Source organism: Acanthochromis polyacanthus, chromosome 6, assembly GCF_021347895.1.
Source record: "Acanthochromis polyacanthus isolate Apoly-LR-REF ecotype Palm Island chromosome 6, KAUST_Apoly_ChrSc, whole genome shotgun sequence".
Classification (NCBI taxonomy): Eukaryota; Metazoa; Chordata; class Actinopteri; family Pomacentridae; genus Acanthochromis; species Acanthochromis polyacanthus.
The window spans coordinates 34775660-34788365 of NC_067118.1; the positions used below are offsets into that span (position 1 = coordinate 34775660).

General features: G+C 42.8%; 1 protein-coding gene across 1 annotated transcript in view; it reads left to right on the forward strand.

The window, feature by feature from the left end:
* Positions 1-12706, forward strand: part of LOC110957865 (ERC protein 2-like) — a 164386-nt gene that overhangs the window by 110066 nt on the left and 41614 nt on the right. Inside the window, exons 15-16 of the mRNA XM_051949035.1 lie at positions 7577-7724; positions 11940-12113. Coding sequence (XP_051804995.1) covers positions 7577-7724; positions 11940-12113 — 322 coding nt within the window. The remainder of the gene's footprint in view (positions 1-7576; positions 7725-11939; positions 12114-12706) is intronic.

Consider the following 12706-nt stretch of genomic DNA (forward strand, 5'->3'; position numbering starts at 1 on the left):
CTGACAGTATTTCTGATAATCAGTTAGTCACTGCCCTTTTAACAGATTTTAATCTATCATTTGCTCTTTTCATTTTCAATTGAGAATCTGCAAACCTGCTCGTTATTGTATTACATATTTTTAAATCCAGCACACAAAAAATGTATCTTGTTTGTACCGTTTTTGAAATAATCCTCAAAAAATAGGAAGCAAAAAGGCCCAAAGTTGATTTTGATTTTAATCTGTTAGAGTTGCGTTACCAGGAAATTACTGATGTCTTTGTGTGTTACACTTTATAGGTTTGCTGTTATGATTCAATGCAATGAATAATTGAACTTGGACATCAATACAAGGTATTTTTCCTGAAAACATAGTTTAAACACACAAAGAAATGACATCATATCAAGTGCAACACACAAAGAAGTCAGCAACACAACTTCCTTGTCACCCACATCGGACTCATTATATATCACTAACAATTTTAGACATGGATTTATTTATGTTAAAAGAAGAAAGAAAAAGCCCATTTTCCAAGTTTGGAAGTTTGGATCATGGAGGGTTAGACACACAAATAAAGAAAAAGAATGCTATCACAAATAATGTTTATTTCTGATGTTTAATAAACAAAATAAATCAATTCTGCATTAACATAGAACAGGTGGCTCTGCTGTTATTTTTTAAGGTCATCTAATCCAACCCAAATAAAACCACTTTCTCTTTGTACAGTTTTATCTTTTGGATTTAAAACAAAATGTTCAGATGGAAGAGGGTGGTATAAGTCATCAGTGTTTATACTGAGACCTTAGTGCCTTTCTTAACACTCTGCATATGTGTGCATGTTTCTCCCTCCCAGCCTGTGTGTGTGTGTGTCTGTGTGTCTATGTGTTCTTACAGTAGTGTGACTGGAGCTGTGTTACTCATACTGTGACCCTCACCTCTCTCTCAGATGACAGGGAGCTTTAAACAACCCAGCTGCTGTGTGTCTGTGCCTGTACGTGTGTCTGACTGTGAGGCAGGGGGGCTTTTACACGTGTGTGGTACAGTATAGCCCCCTGTCTTGTTTCTTGTGCCTTGGGGAGACACTGTCAGTCAGCTGAACGACAATAAAGACAGAAAACAAACCTCCCCTTTAGGAGAATGGAAAGCCCTGCTCTGCTATTGGTAGAATCTCTGGAGGTTTAGAGTCAGTGCTTACCATATTGGTAGAAGTTGTGTAGGTAGGCCTTTTGCCAGACGGCTTGGGTATATCGGCAGAAGCTCTCACTAATCTGATATGGATTGTGTTTTTCTGATGTGAAAGACTGAGGTCCACCCACACAGGAGCTCAGACGAACACTAGTACACACGGTGACACCCAAGGTCACCCACATGGGAAAAAAAAGATCCGATAAGGTGACTTTGTAAACATCACCAACATCCCATGTATTCTGCTTTTACATAAATGGGAATTCAAGGTGATGCTTTGAAATTGAAAGAGAGGACACATAATACTATAAGTTGTTCTGTCAACAACTGTCAGCATCCTGAGCTTATATATATTAAAGGAATAGTTCGATATTTGTGCATACAGTGGTTGTCTTTTATTTGACTGTGAGACAATTGATTTTGGTCCTATGTCTGCATGTTCATTACAAAACTAGAGTCGGGATGAGTGCAGCTGAGCTTAGAATAACCTGCCCAGTTCATTTCTAGCTAATGTGTAGTGTGCATTGTGAGATATGACCAGAAGATGTAAGTTTAGGTTTCGTAACAAACTTTGCACCTTTTACTGTTACAACTAGATGGAGTGATACATATGCACATTCAAGGAATAGTTCCCAGATGTAACACTACCCAAAACCCATAAACCGCAAATTGAGTGTGTGTTTTTGTTCCACATTTCTGTTTATATATGGTAAGAAAAAGCAAAAACAAGACAAAATGTTTTAAATGGTACATTTCTGAGATGTTGGAGTGCATGCTTTAAACTATCTGGACCAGCTGTTTGCCCTGCTCCCAGTCTAGACTAATCATCCTTCACATGTAATGCACAGACATGAGACTGATATCGATATCTCATTTTGTTGCCTTGACAAGTGTTAGTTTTGACAAAGAGTTAGAATGCATCTCTTTTGTCTGCATTCATCCACACATCCACCTGGTCTCCTTCACTCTTTCCCTCTCTATGTGGGACTCTCTATATCCTTCTCTTTCTCACTCCAGCTGGAATGCAGTGGTGGCCGTCTGGTCCTGCTCATCTCTAGGAGCAGTCAGCCATCTCTCCTCGTCCCTGCTCCCACTCTAAACATTTGGCTAGTTTTGGCAGATTTGTTGATTTTTGTCCCCTCGTATTTTCCCTCTTGTTGCTGTAAAACTGATACATACTCTTTCAATTAGACTCCCACCACCACCACCACCAGTCAGAGCACCAGTGTGGGAGTGGGGGCAAGCAGAGTAAGTGGGTTGTATATTTTATTAGTAAAGTGAAAACACACATAACCTGGTCCTGGTTCTGGGAGAACCATCTGCCGACCTGGATTTTTTTTTTTCTTGGGAAGCACGGCTCAAGGTTGGCATGTAGGGTTTGAGCATTCTTGCTTGAAGATCCGGATTAGTATGTAATGCAGGGAGGAACAAAGACAGGCATGCAAGTTTTATTTGTGATGGGTTTGGATAAATTGTAGCCTAGATATTAAGATAAATAAAAGCTTCAATCCAAGCAAGAAGCATAGCAGAGAAAGGGACGTGCACGAGAGGTGGAGCTTGCATGTAGTAGCAGGTTAGCCTCTACAGGTTAGCATGGATTTAATCCAACCTAAGGTAGCCAAAAACGTCGATCTCCTAAAAATGCATTTAAACCACATTAGAGCTGAAACACAGACTTACCATCTCAATTGGCTTTGCAGTAAGCTTACCAAATGAAGCCAGAGTGTGTGTTTTATGTTGGAAATAGACATTTTCCCTACCTCCTCAGTTGTAAATAACAAAGTGTTCCAAGGCCATAAATAATGGTGTCACTCAACCATGCCCCATTCTCGTGTCCTCTGCTTGCTCTCACCACAGGCCTCTAGTACTGCCTAGCCAGGGGCCCCTAGATTTGTGCTGCACCTTCACGCACTCACAATCAAGGAACAGCCATAAAATGCCAGTGGAATGTTTCTGCAGAGCCGGACAGTTAAGTGGTGGAAAGGCATGATCACAAACTAGAAGACCTCATAATGGATGTCCTGGGAACAGATATTAGTGGGCTCCCCATGTTCTTGCTAACAAAATACATCACACGTGCACATAAGGACATGAAAGCACAAACGTGTGCGCGGTCAGGCAAATGCGTGCGTGAACGCAGCACACGCACACACTGCACTTAGGGGCAGACGGTATTGATAGTTCCCTCGGGCATCACACAGACGCATCTGTTTCTGTCTCACTGACTCTCCACACTCATAATTTCAAGTAAGTCATAACACAAATTATAAACACATATCCCTCAACCGTGACGCCTAGGAATAACAACATGGAGTGCGCTGAGCTGATTTAGGGTAGGCTGGGACTCTTAAATCTTTACCTTTGCTCCTTTCTTCCCTTCCTCCTCTCCCTTTCTTCCCCCTTTTCGCTCTCATGCAGCACAGGTGGCAGTCACTCTTGTCAAACACTACTTCCGTCTCCTCGGTTACCTTCACGTCTCACCATCTCTTTCATCTGACCCACTGACTATGCCATCCATTCTCTCCGCTTTTCATATTCTTCCCTCACATCCTCTTTCTTTGATTTTTCATTGTGCAAATGTGTGCATGGGAGTTTTTTTTCTCAGTGTTGACCCTACCTTAACCCCTTGTCACCCTAAAACCGTTCTGTCCTGGCAATTTCCCACATGAAACTCCTCCAGCAGCAGTCTTCCCTCAAAGATATCTTCATCACCCTTTTCTCTCCTCATTTTTCATGCACTCTCTCCTTCCGCCTCACGTCTCTTTACTCTTCTCTTCTTCCACTTGTTGCATTCCATATTTTCTTTACGTATTGTCTTAGCTAACACCCCACTCCACACACACTCACACACACGCGCTCATGAACATAAACCTCTGATCACACGGTCATGTACTTTCGCCATCCATCTCCCACCTCTGTAGATCCAAATGTCTCAATATGTCCCAGGGACCATGAAGGTTCAATTGGAATCACATGTTGAGGCCAAACTGAGAATTTCACCCCTTATAAATAAGATGTCTGTACAGTCTGTGCTACAGGCTTCCATGCTCTCTCACAATACTAAAACTAAATGTGAGCCATGTGAAGCTCTGCATAAATGCACATCTGTTTGTGTGAGCATCGTCTTCATCATGTCTTCTAAAGTGCTGTTATCTCGTAGAGGAGATTTTTGACTCCAGAGATCCAGCAGTGGGATTAATTGTCCTTTTATTAGAGTGCCTTATGACTTCCCATTGCTCGGGGTTTGACTTTTATGAAGACTAATCACTAGGTTGTCACAAAAAACCATTTCATTGTCACCCTTTGAATTAGACAGGAAATGAAGATAATCCTTTGTTTGTCCAGGACACGCCAAGTCAAAGTTAAGCACGGAGTGAGACAAGAGGAGAGAAAATAAAGAGGGTTCACCCACTCAGGATCAGCCGGCAGATACAGTACATACATTTGTCTTTGTGTGTGTGGGGTATGCGTCTGACAGATGAATCCTGTCTGCTAGATTAATGTACATTTCAAGTGTTTTCTACCACTCATGCCAAATGGCAACTCAAATTACATGTGATTAAATACTCCAGCGTGATTCAGGTTCAGAGACTGTTAGTAATACTAATCAGCACACACAAACACCACAAAATCTCTGCATGAGGATGTGGGAGACAAAGTTAACAGGCAGGGTAATCACAACAATGCCCCCTTTTATTGTTTTAGGAAGTCATCGCTCAGCAGAATCCTGCAGCACCACTAAAAGAGCACCCACAGGGAGACAGCTCTGTAATATGCTGAGTTAATTTAGAAACTGGAAACGATTTAGCTGGCGCTGAGGCATGGCAGCCACTTTGGTTTACAGGTTTCATTCCGTTGGGGTTTAGAATGTGTCGGGTCGATCAATAATGTTCTTTTGTCACATTTGTGCCTGTGCTAAGGCATGCAGGTGAGATGTAGCAGCCAGTTAAATATCATCAAAATGCAGCAGTTATTTTTCAGCAGCTTCCCTGTAAAGGCCTCAAGTTACTGCTGTAACACGGGCAACATGTCAAATGTCGGCATGTACCGAGATGCTTGTATACCATATACACTGTATTAAAGTGTAACTAACCTTGATAAAATGGCTCGCAGGTGTTCAGAAAGTGACGGAATGCTGTTTGGCTTTTTCAGATTCAGTCATCGATAAGCTAAACCTCCTCTTTGAAACTGTTGTGAGGATGTCGCTTTCTACTTTTACTGAACTCTTCTCTCACACCAAATTTGCTCTGTCCTTTGTACACCACCCACTGAGGTTGTGTTCTAAAAGTGTAATATCATTCTTTATGGCGGTTATGATATGCAGCGACATACCATGCTGTATTTACATAGTACAATAGATAAATCTTAATAGATTAGATAAATCTCCCAAGCTGCATCTACATGAACTTCCACTTGAAAGAGATAAGAGGTGTGGCTATGACACAACTTGGGTGTGATTAAGTGTTGTTGAACTTTCATGTCTGGTATTGTGGTGTAAAGATGGCCATCCTGCAAATATACTGGTGCTGTTAATCTGACACTGTTTATGAACTGTGGCACATTGTGCAGCATTCCTTGCCCATATATGACTCTGTGCATCACCTCTTCCCTTTATTTAAAGCAGCCGAAGATTAAGTAATGGAACTGGGTTACCATTGTACCATTCGTTGACATGTAAAATTTACTGTAAATTTTGTTCGACTGTGTAATGGTGGACTGCATGAAAAGGGATTTTATAAGCAGTTACATACACAGTTGTTTGATCTGTGGATTCTTACTGCTGATTTCTAGATGGGACTCTTATACTCTCAGAATATTTTAGATTGTGAATGGCCAGGTCAAGCTCAATAGGCCTGCAGTCTAAAGCACTTGCTCTGGTAAAAGTCCAATGTAGGTCTGTGTGTGTATGTGTGTGTGTTCCCATTACAGTGAGCATTAAGAGGAATAACAGTGGAGGTGTGGGGAGACGAAAAGTGTCACGCTGGTCCTGCTCTGTGATTAATGGTGTGATTAGTTGCTCCAATCCATGTCAGAACCCACATGCGTGTACACACAAATACATGCACAACATGTTAACACACACAAACACACACAGGCCTATTAATGGCCTTGAATGGGAGAATCCAGAATCCAGATGCGGCATGCAGATAATTGTACTAAAAACACCAAACGTGGAGTCCCAGGCCAGGAGGACTTTATTCTGAGTTCGGCATGTTTATTTTTGCAATTTAGTTATTTCTGCAGGGACTTAAATCATGGAATAAAAACACCCCGATGCGGGTCAATTTTTAATAGAGACCAAAGTGTATTTTGAATGCACCCTCCCTCCTCTTCCTCTACCTCTCACCTCACACAAACTCACACATTGCCTTGCCATACTGGTTTAATGCTCCCCTAATTTCAAATGGCATTTAAAAGTCTACAGTTTAGTCATGTGGTGTTTATACAATTTAAAATATCATCAGCATCTTCATGCTGGGTAGACCGCTTGAGACTCGTATGAACTAGGCACACTGTAGAGACAAACACCCATACGTAAAATTAGCACTAGTCTGTTGTGTGGAGTAATGTGTTTGTACGTTCTCTTTTTTTGCCTACTTTTCATTATTAATCGTCTATTTAAAGTGGCTGAGGTCAAAGTAGAGGGAGCAAGTGTGACTGGCTATCTGCGAGGATGTTTCTGCTCCTGAGTGTGTTTACAAGAGTGGGCAGACAGAATGTGTTTGTCACAACTCTGGATTTACGACATCCTGCTTGATGATGAGAAGAGTCATCACAGAGGACACAGACTTCTCTCCGAAGTATTCTCTGGAGTCCTGTGGGTTAAAATACGTACGTCTGGTTGTGTGTGTGTGTGTGTGTGTGTGTGTGTGTGTGTGTGTGTGTGTGTGTGTGTGTGTGTGTGTGTGTGTGTGTGTGTGTGTGATGACGTTCGGGGGTATGTTTCCTCTGCACCTGTAGACAGTCATTTGCAGCCACCCCCTCACAAAAAACACTGACACACACACACACACATGCTGTGGTAACCTGCGGTGACAGAAGAAAGATGTCATATCCTCCTCAGGCTGCTCTATTAGGGTCTATTACACTATTACATGCCCATGAGTCACAATGAGGTATCACTAATGCAGCACTTAGCAGACCACTTCAAAGATGTCTGCTTCTTTTTTCTGTGGAATCTCTGTCTGAGATTGAGGAGCTCTGGAATGAAGGAGTTTGCGGGGACATCTCTGCATGTACGAGGACACACAGCTGCAGTAAAGGTGCTGCGTATCTGTGTTTCTGTACCGTACACCTGTCTGTTTTCATAAATACAAAACAAGTATTTCCTTTCCTTTTTTACGTTGGGTAATAAACATGATATCTATTAAACAATGCAATCCTTCTTCTCTCCTTTTTCTCATCCCTTTAGGCAGCAGGCTTTGCTGGCAGCCATCAGTGAGAAGGATGCTAACATTGCCCTGCTGGAGTTATCGTCCTCCAAACGCAAGAAGGCCCAGGAGGAAGTGATGGCTTTAAAAAGGGAAAAGGACAGGCTCATGCACCAGCTCAAACAGCAGGTACATCCACCCCTAGTGACCACCAAGGTATTTATATATGCCCATAAACAATGAGTTTAATTCACAGCATTCCTGTTCTAAGAGGCAGACCGGCCTGCACATGAATCAAATGGTCTTTTTGTCGCAGTTTAGGACAGATTCTGGCTCAAAGGAGGAGTACAAATTCAAACCTGATGCAGATGATGAAGCATTGCTTACATTACAGGAACCTAATGGAAAGACTTTTGAACTTTAAAACCAGGAACAGATAGAGGTTAATAATTCCTGGTAGTTAACAGAGTAGAGTTCCCCGCCTCAAACCACATTTACTGCATCCAGTCATCATAAGCCAAGCCAATCAAGCAGGAGCTGTGATTCCAAATCCAGGCACATAAACACTATTAACAATCATGTTGCAATCAGAGTGATTAGATGCATTCAAGTCGCCGACGCAGACTGGTATCATTGATGAGTCACTGGCGGACTTTTTTGTCTGATGTCTTCTGGTCAAACAGACATAAATCCTTGCACACACATACACCTACGCACACACCTATTTCCCATGCTGTCCTGGTTTTCAATATGACCTGGAGCTGAGTTAGGTATGTGGGTCATTAAGGTCTGGTCAGACCACATCAGTGACTGATCCAACTTGAATGCTAACAGTAATGAGCTAACAGCAGGGGACTCCACATATACGGTCTCCTGAGTCACAGGGGCTTCTGGGAAAGATGGTGCATTTAAAAGTCAACAGATGCAGTGGCTGGTTGTGCATGTAAGTGCAAACCTATGTTTGTTCCCCTCTCGTAAACGGTAAACAGTTCCTTGGGGGTACCATTCCATTCGAGGAATTTCAAGGAAAGCCTATTATCTGTTTATCGCCATTGGATGCGTCATTTTTTCCCGTTGGGTAACTGGCAGTTACAGTCCACCTGATGATGTGATGAGTTCTAATTGCAACGATGTGGCCTCTGGGCCTGGAGCAGTGGAGAGGCGAAAAAAGGGGTAAAAGTGGAAATGAAAAGAATGGGAGAGGAGTCGGCAGCATCAACAAATTTTCTTTGATACCTCTTTTTCGTACATGCAAATCAGGTTCCCTAAAAGTCTTCAGACACATGTGTATATGAACCCATCTATGCTGCTGACTTCAAAAGTTTAGCAGGCAGTGTTATGGACACCTACAACAAAGGCTGTACAAATGTGGGACCTTGCCACATATTAACGTTAAGGGGGTTGTAAGGTTGGTAGTTCCTACAGGAAGTCTTTGCTCTACTTCGGTTCCTTCAATTCTACAAGAGAAGCTCTCTGGAGGTTATGTTGTTCAGTGTTATACACATGAGCTCTCTATCTTCTGACCCATTGACACACATATCAGGATAGGGTGCCGTCCTCATGTCCTCAACAGCCAGTGGTGGAAGGAAGCTGACCAGGAAATGCCACAGAATTATGGGACTCGAAGTCTCTTGGGAGAAAGCTGATCTTGAGACAGCAGATAGATTTACAGATAGCATTGCCCTGTCTGACCTCCCCATATCCCACTCTTGGAATATCATGTCTGTGTGTGAGAGAGAGAGTGTAAAGGAGGCCATCTAAGACAAACTTTTCTTTCATTTTCTTTGCTTCCCTTTGAGGCATAGACCTTCTCCAGCGCAGACAAACACACATATACAAACATACACACACATGAAGAGCGCAGTGTTTAGACTTCCTGAGGTGAGAGTTAGAACAAATGTGTCCCCATGTGGGAATTCTCTGAGTAGCCCATCCAAGTGATGGATGGCCACACATCAACACTGCTTTGAAACTGAGAAAAGATTAACTGAAAATCCTCAGAGGTGTGTCAGTTTCGTTGATTTTCTCTCTTCATCCTCTCCCTCTTTTCTTGGATGCACTTGACCATCCATCCACTCATTGAGAGAGACTTGTGCAAAACTAACTGCCTGCCTGGAGCTGGGTCACCGTGTTACCCTGTTTTTACTAGGATAGCATGGTAATGTTGCACACACACGCAAGCACGCTCAGAGACCTGATGAAAGGAGCGTGTATAAATGTTGTGAAATTTGCGCAGCCTTTTCCCCAGCTGCCTATTTGTTCAAGGCCTTTCTTGTCAGCCTCCTGTGTCCATATGTGTTAATACAGCCCTTACTCTAATCAAGGCAGGCTTGTGATTTACCGAGGACTTGGATTGAAGTTTGGGATGCAGCTGTGAGCACAGCAGTCTTCACTACCATGTTTACACCAGCAGCTGCACATTGATACATATGCAGAAACAGAGACTTTGTCGAGATACGTGGTAGAAGCCAAATCTGTTTTTGTCAGAAAACTCTCCTCTCCTATCCTCTCCTCTCCTCCACCTCATCTCTTCTTCCCTCCCCCAGTAGTGCCACCTGTGTCTGTTCCAGGCTGCCTGATCTACAAGCCGGGCCTGGAGGCCATTACCGAGCTGTTTACTCTGCAAAGCTACTAATTAACACTAATTAAAACACACACATTCCACCTCACAGGCATTTTACATGTGAACACCTTCTTCACACATGCATGCAAAAATATGTCTGTAACAAGGCAGTGGATGCGTGTGCTTTCCCATGTGTGTGTTTGTCTGGTTGCATAAACTGCATTACCACATGTAGGTTGTCCTGACCACTCAACCAGATGGTTCCAAGTGTAATTTATCACTTCATTCTTTTGTGTGTTTGTGTATTAGATCATTGAATATTAAATATGTGCTCACACAAACTGCTGGCTTCTTACACCACCTTATATGGTTGTTGTTAGCTGAACAGGAGCAAGTAATATGGTTCTTATTAGATTATCAGCAAGGACTAAATACATTTCAGTCTCTGCCATAAATTAGTTTTGAAAAGCCATGTTAAGCAGCACAGAAATTAAACAGCATTATTAACCTTTGTGGAAGTGCCATCAGTATGTGTGTAGTTTCATCAGCTGCACGCTATATGATAATCTTTGTCCTTGCTTCAATGACAGGTGTCAGCCATGTAGTTGTTGAATTGAGGCCAGCCCCACCCTGTCACACCTGCTAATGTTAACACCTGAGGTCATGAAGGCCTGAGCACCTCAACCCGGCCTTTAACAGCTCTAACTACTGGTCTGGTCCCTGTCTGAGCCGTCCTCCATCCCTCACTCTTTATCTTTATTTCTGTCTCCCTCTTTCCTCCTCACCGTGGTGTCAGTGTTCTCACCTTATCTAAGCTACCCTTCTCCAATTTACACTAATTGCTAACCTCTTTAATACCAGCCACATCCTCTCCTGTGATCCCGACTGGCGCATTTCCTCAGTCATTAGGCTTCTCATCTCAGCTGAGATGTCCCCAGGCCACTCACTACTGTAACACCATCTCCCTTCCATCTTCACGGCTGACTCAGGCTTTTTGCCTTTTCCTACTGTGGCTGTGCCTTATTTAAGCAAGGGAAGCCGCAACATTTTCGATGGGAATTGTGCGCACATCTTTCCTTGGAATCATCTTCATCTCATACACAATCCCACCTCCCACTCTGCAATCATCTCTGGCCTCAGGGGAGGCATCTACAGTTAAGGGAATAAAGCTGAGCCTGTCAATATATCTGCACCCACTCTGTCTCTGTCTGTCTCTCAGACAGCTGGCCTTACTGCAGTCAGGCTGATTGTTAATGTTAGTCAGCCTGGGCTGTTATCTCTCTCCAAAGCAACGATGTTGGCAGTATGACAGCCTCTTCCACACTCACACAATTACACACAGATGCACAAACATGGACGCACAAAGGATGCATAGTCTTTCTTAGCCATTTACAGGCCTGTAGAAAGATGCATATTTGAGTGTAATTTTAATCAGTGACATCTAAAGTGAGGTTTCTTCACTCAGGCCAGAACGCCTGTGGCCTGAGGCTACACAAAACACTAACTAACTGTTCTTACTCGGATTTGTCTAATCCAATTAAATGATAATCTGTAAAATGAATGACATTTGACAGAGTTACGATATTTACATCAGGCGCTCTGACTCAATTTATGGCCTGTCAAATGTTGTTAGAGGCACAATTTTTTATCATCTTTGATGGATTTCAACATGCTTTCACTCTATCCAAAAATTCCTCAGTCTAATCATTCTAAGACCCAGAATACATTTTTGAGAAACTAATAAGCCATGATGGGGAAATAAACAGACTAGTGTGCACATGATTTAATTATGCATTTTAATTTTCTTGTGCTTTTTGTTTATCTCCTTTTCTTTTTTGCAGACTCAGAGCAGAATGAAGCTGATAGCGGATAACTACGAGGAAGATTACATCCATCCCCAGCACCACCCCCATCATTCGCACCACTTGCATCCGGCAAACGTGCATCACCGAAGCCTTCCCAGAGGGCCCCCCCATACCAACCACCGGCCCCCCATGGACCAGGTCAATATGAATGTGCGGACACACACATCGACACACTCACCCAGAGAAACCAGTTGCAGCGTGGGCTTGTTTACACAAGTCTACATGTTGTGTGCTCTCATCTTCATGCTTTTAAAGTTGATGCAATTTCATATTTGTCATCTCCACCACAAGTCAGTTGTGGTCAGATTTGACAGCAGAAAATTTCCCCTCTCTCCTGCTCTGTCTCTTCTCTCTCAACCTCATTACTTCCTGCCAAGTCCAAGTTATTCAAATCATTTAGATAAGAGGCCTGAAGGAGAGACCTGCCAAATGAGTTTCTTTGATTGATGGGATTTGTATGTGAGATTAGTTTATATATCATTCATCCCTCATACAAGCTACCTACTCTCTGCGTATCATATCCAGACTGCCCTGAGGACAAACTTAATGTGTCTGTTTGAAGACAGTTATGAAGAACAAACTGTTGTTGTTATCAGTGCAAAGTGCTGGTATTTTTGTATGAGCATCCAAGTGTGCATAAGCATTTGCTTGCCTGTACGTGTGCGTGTGCAATGCACATGGAGATGCACACCTGAGACTTTGTTGATATCATATGCTCAGATGAAACTGCTAACGGGAGAACA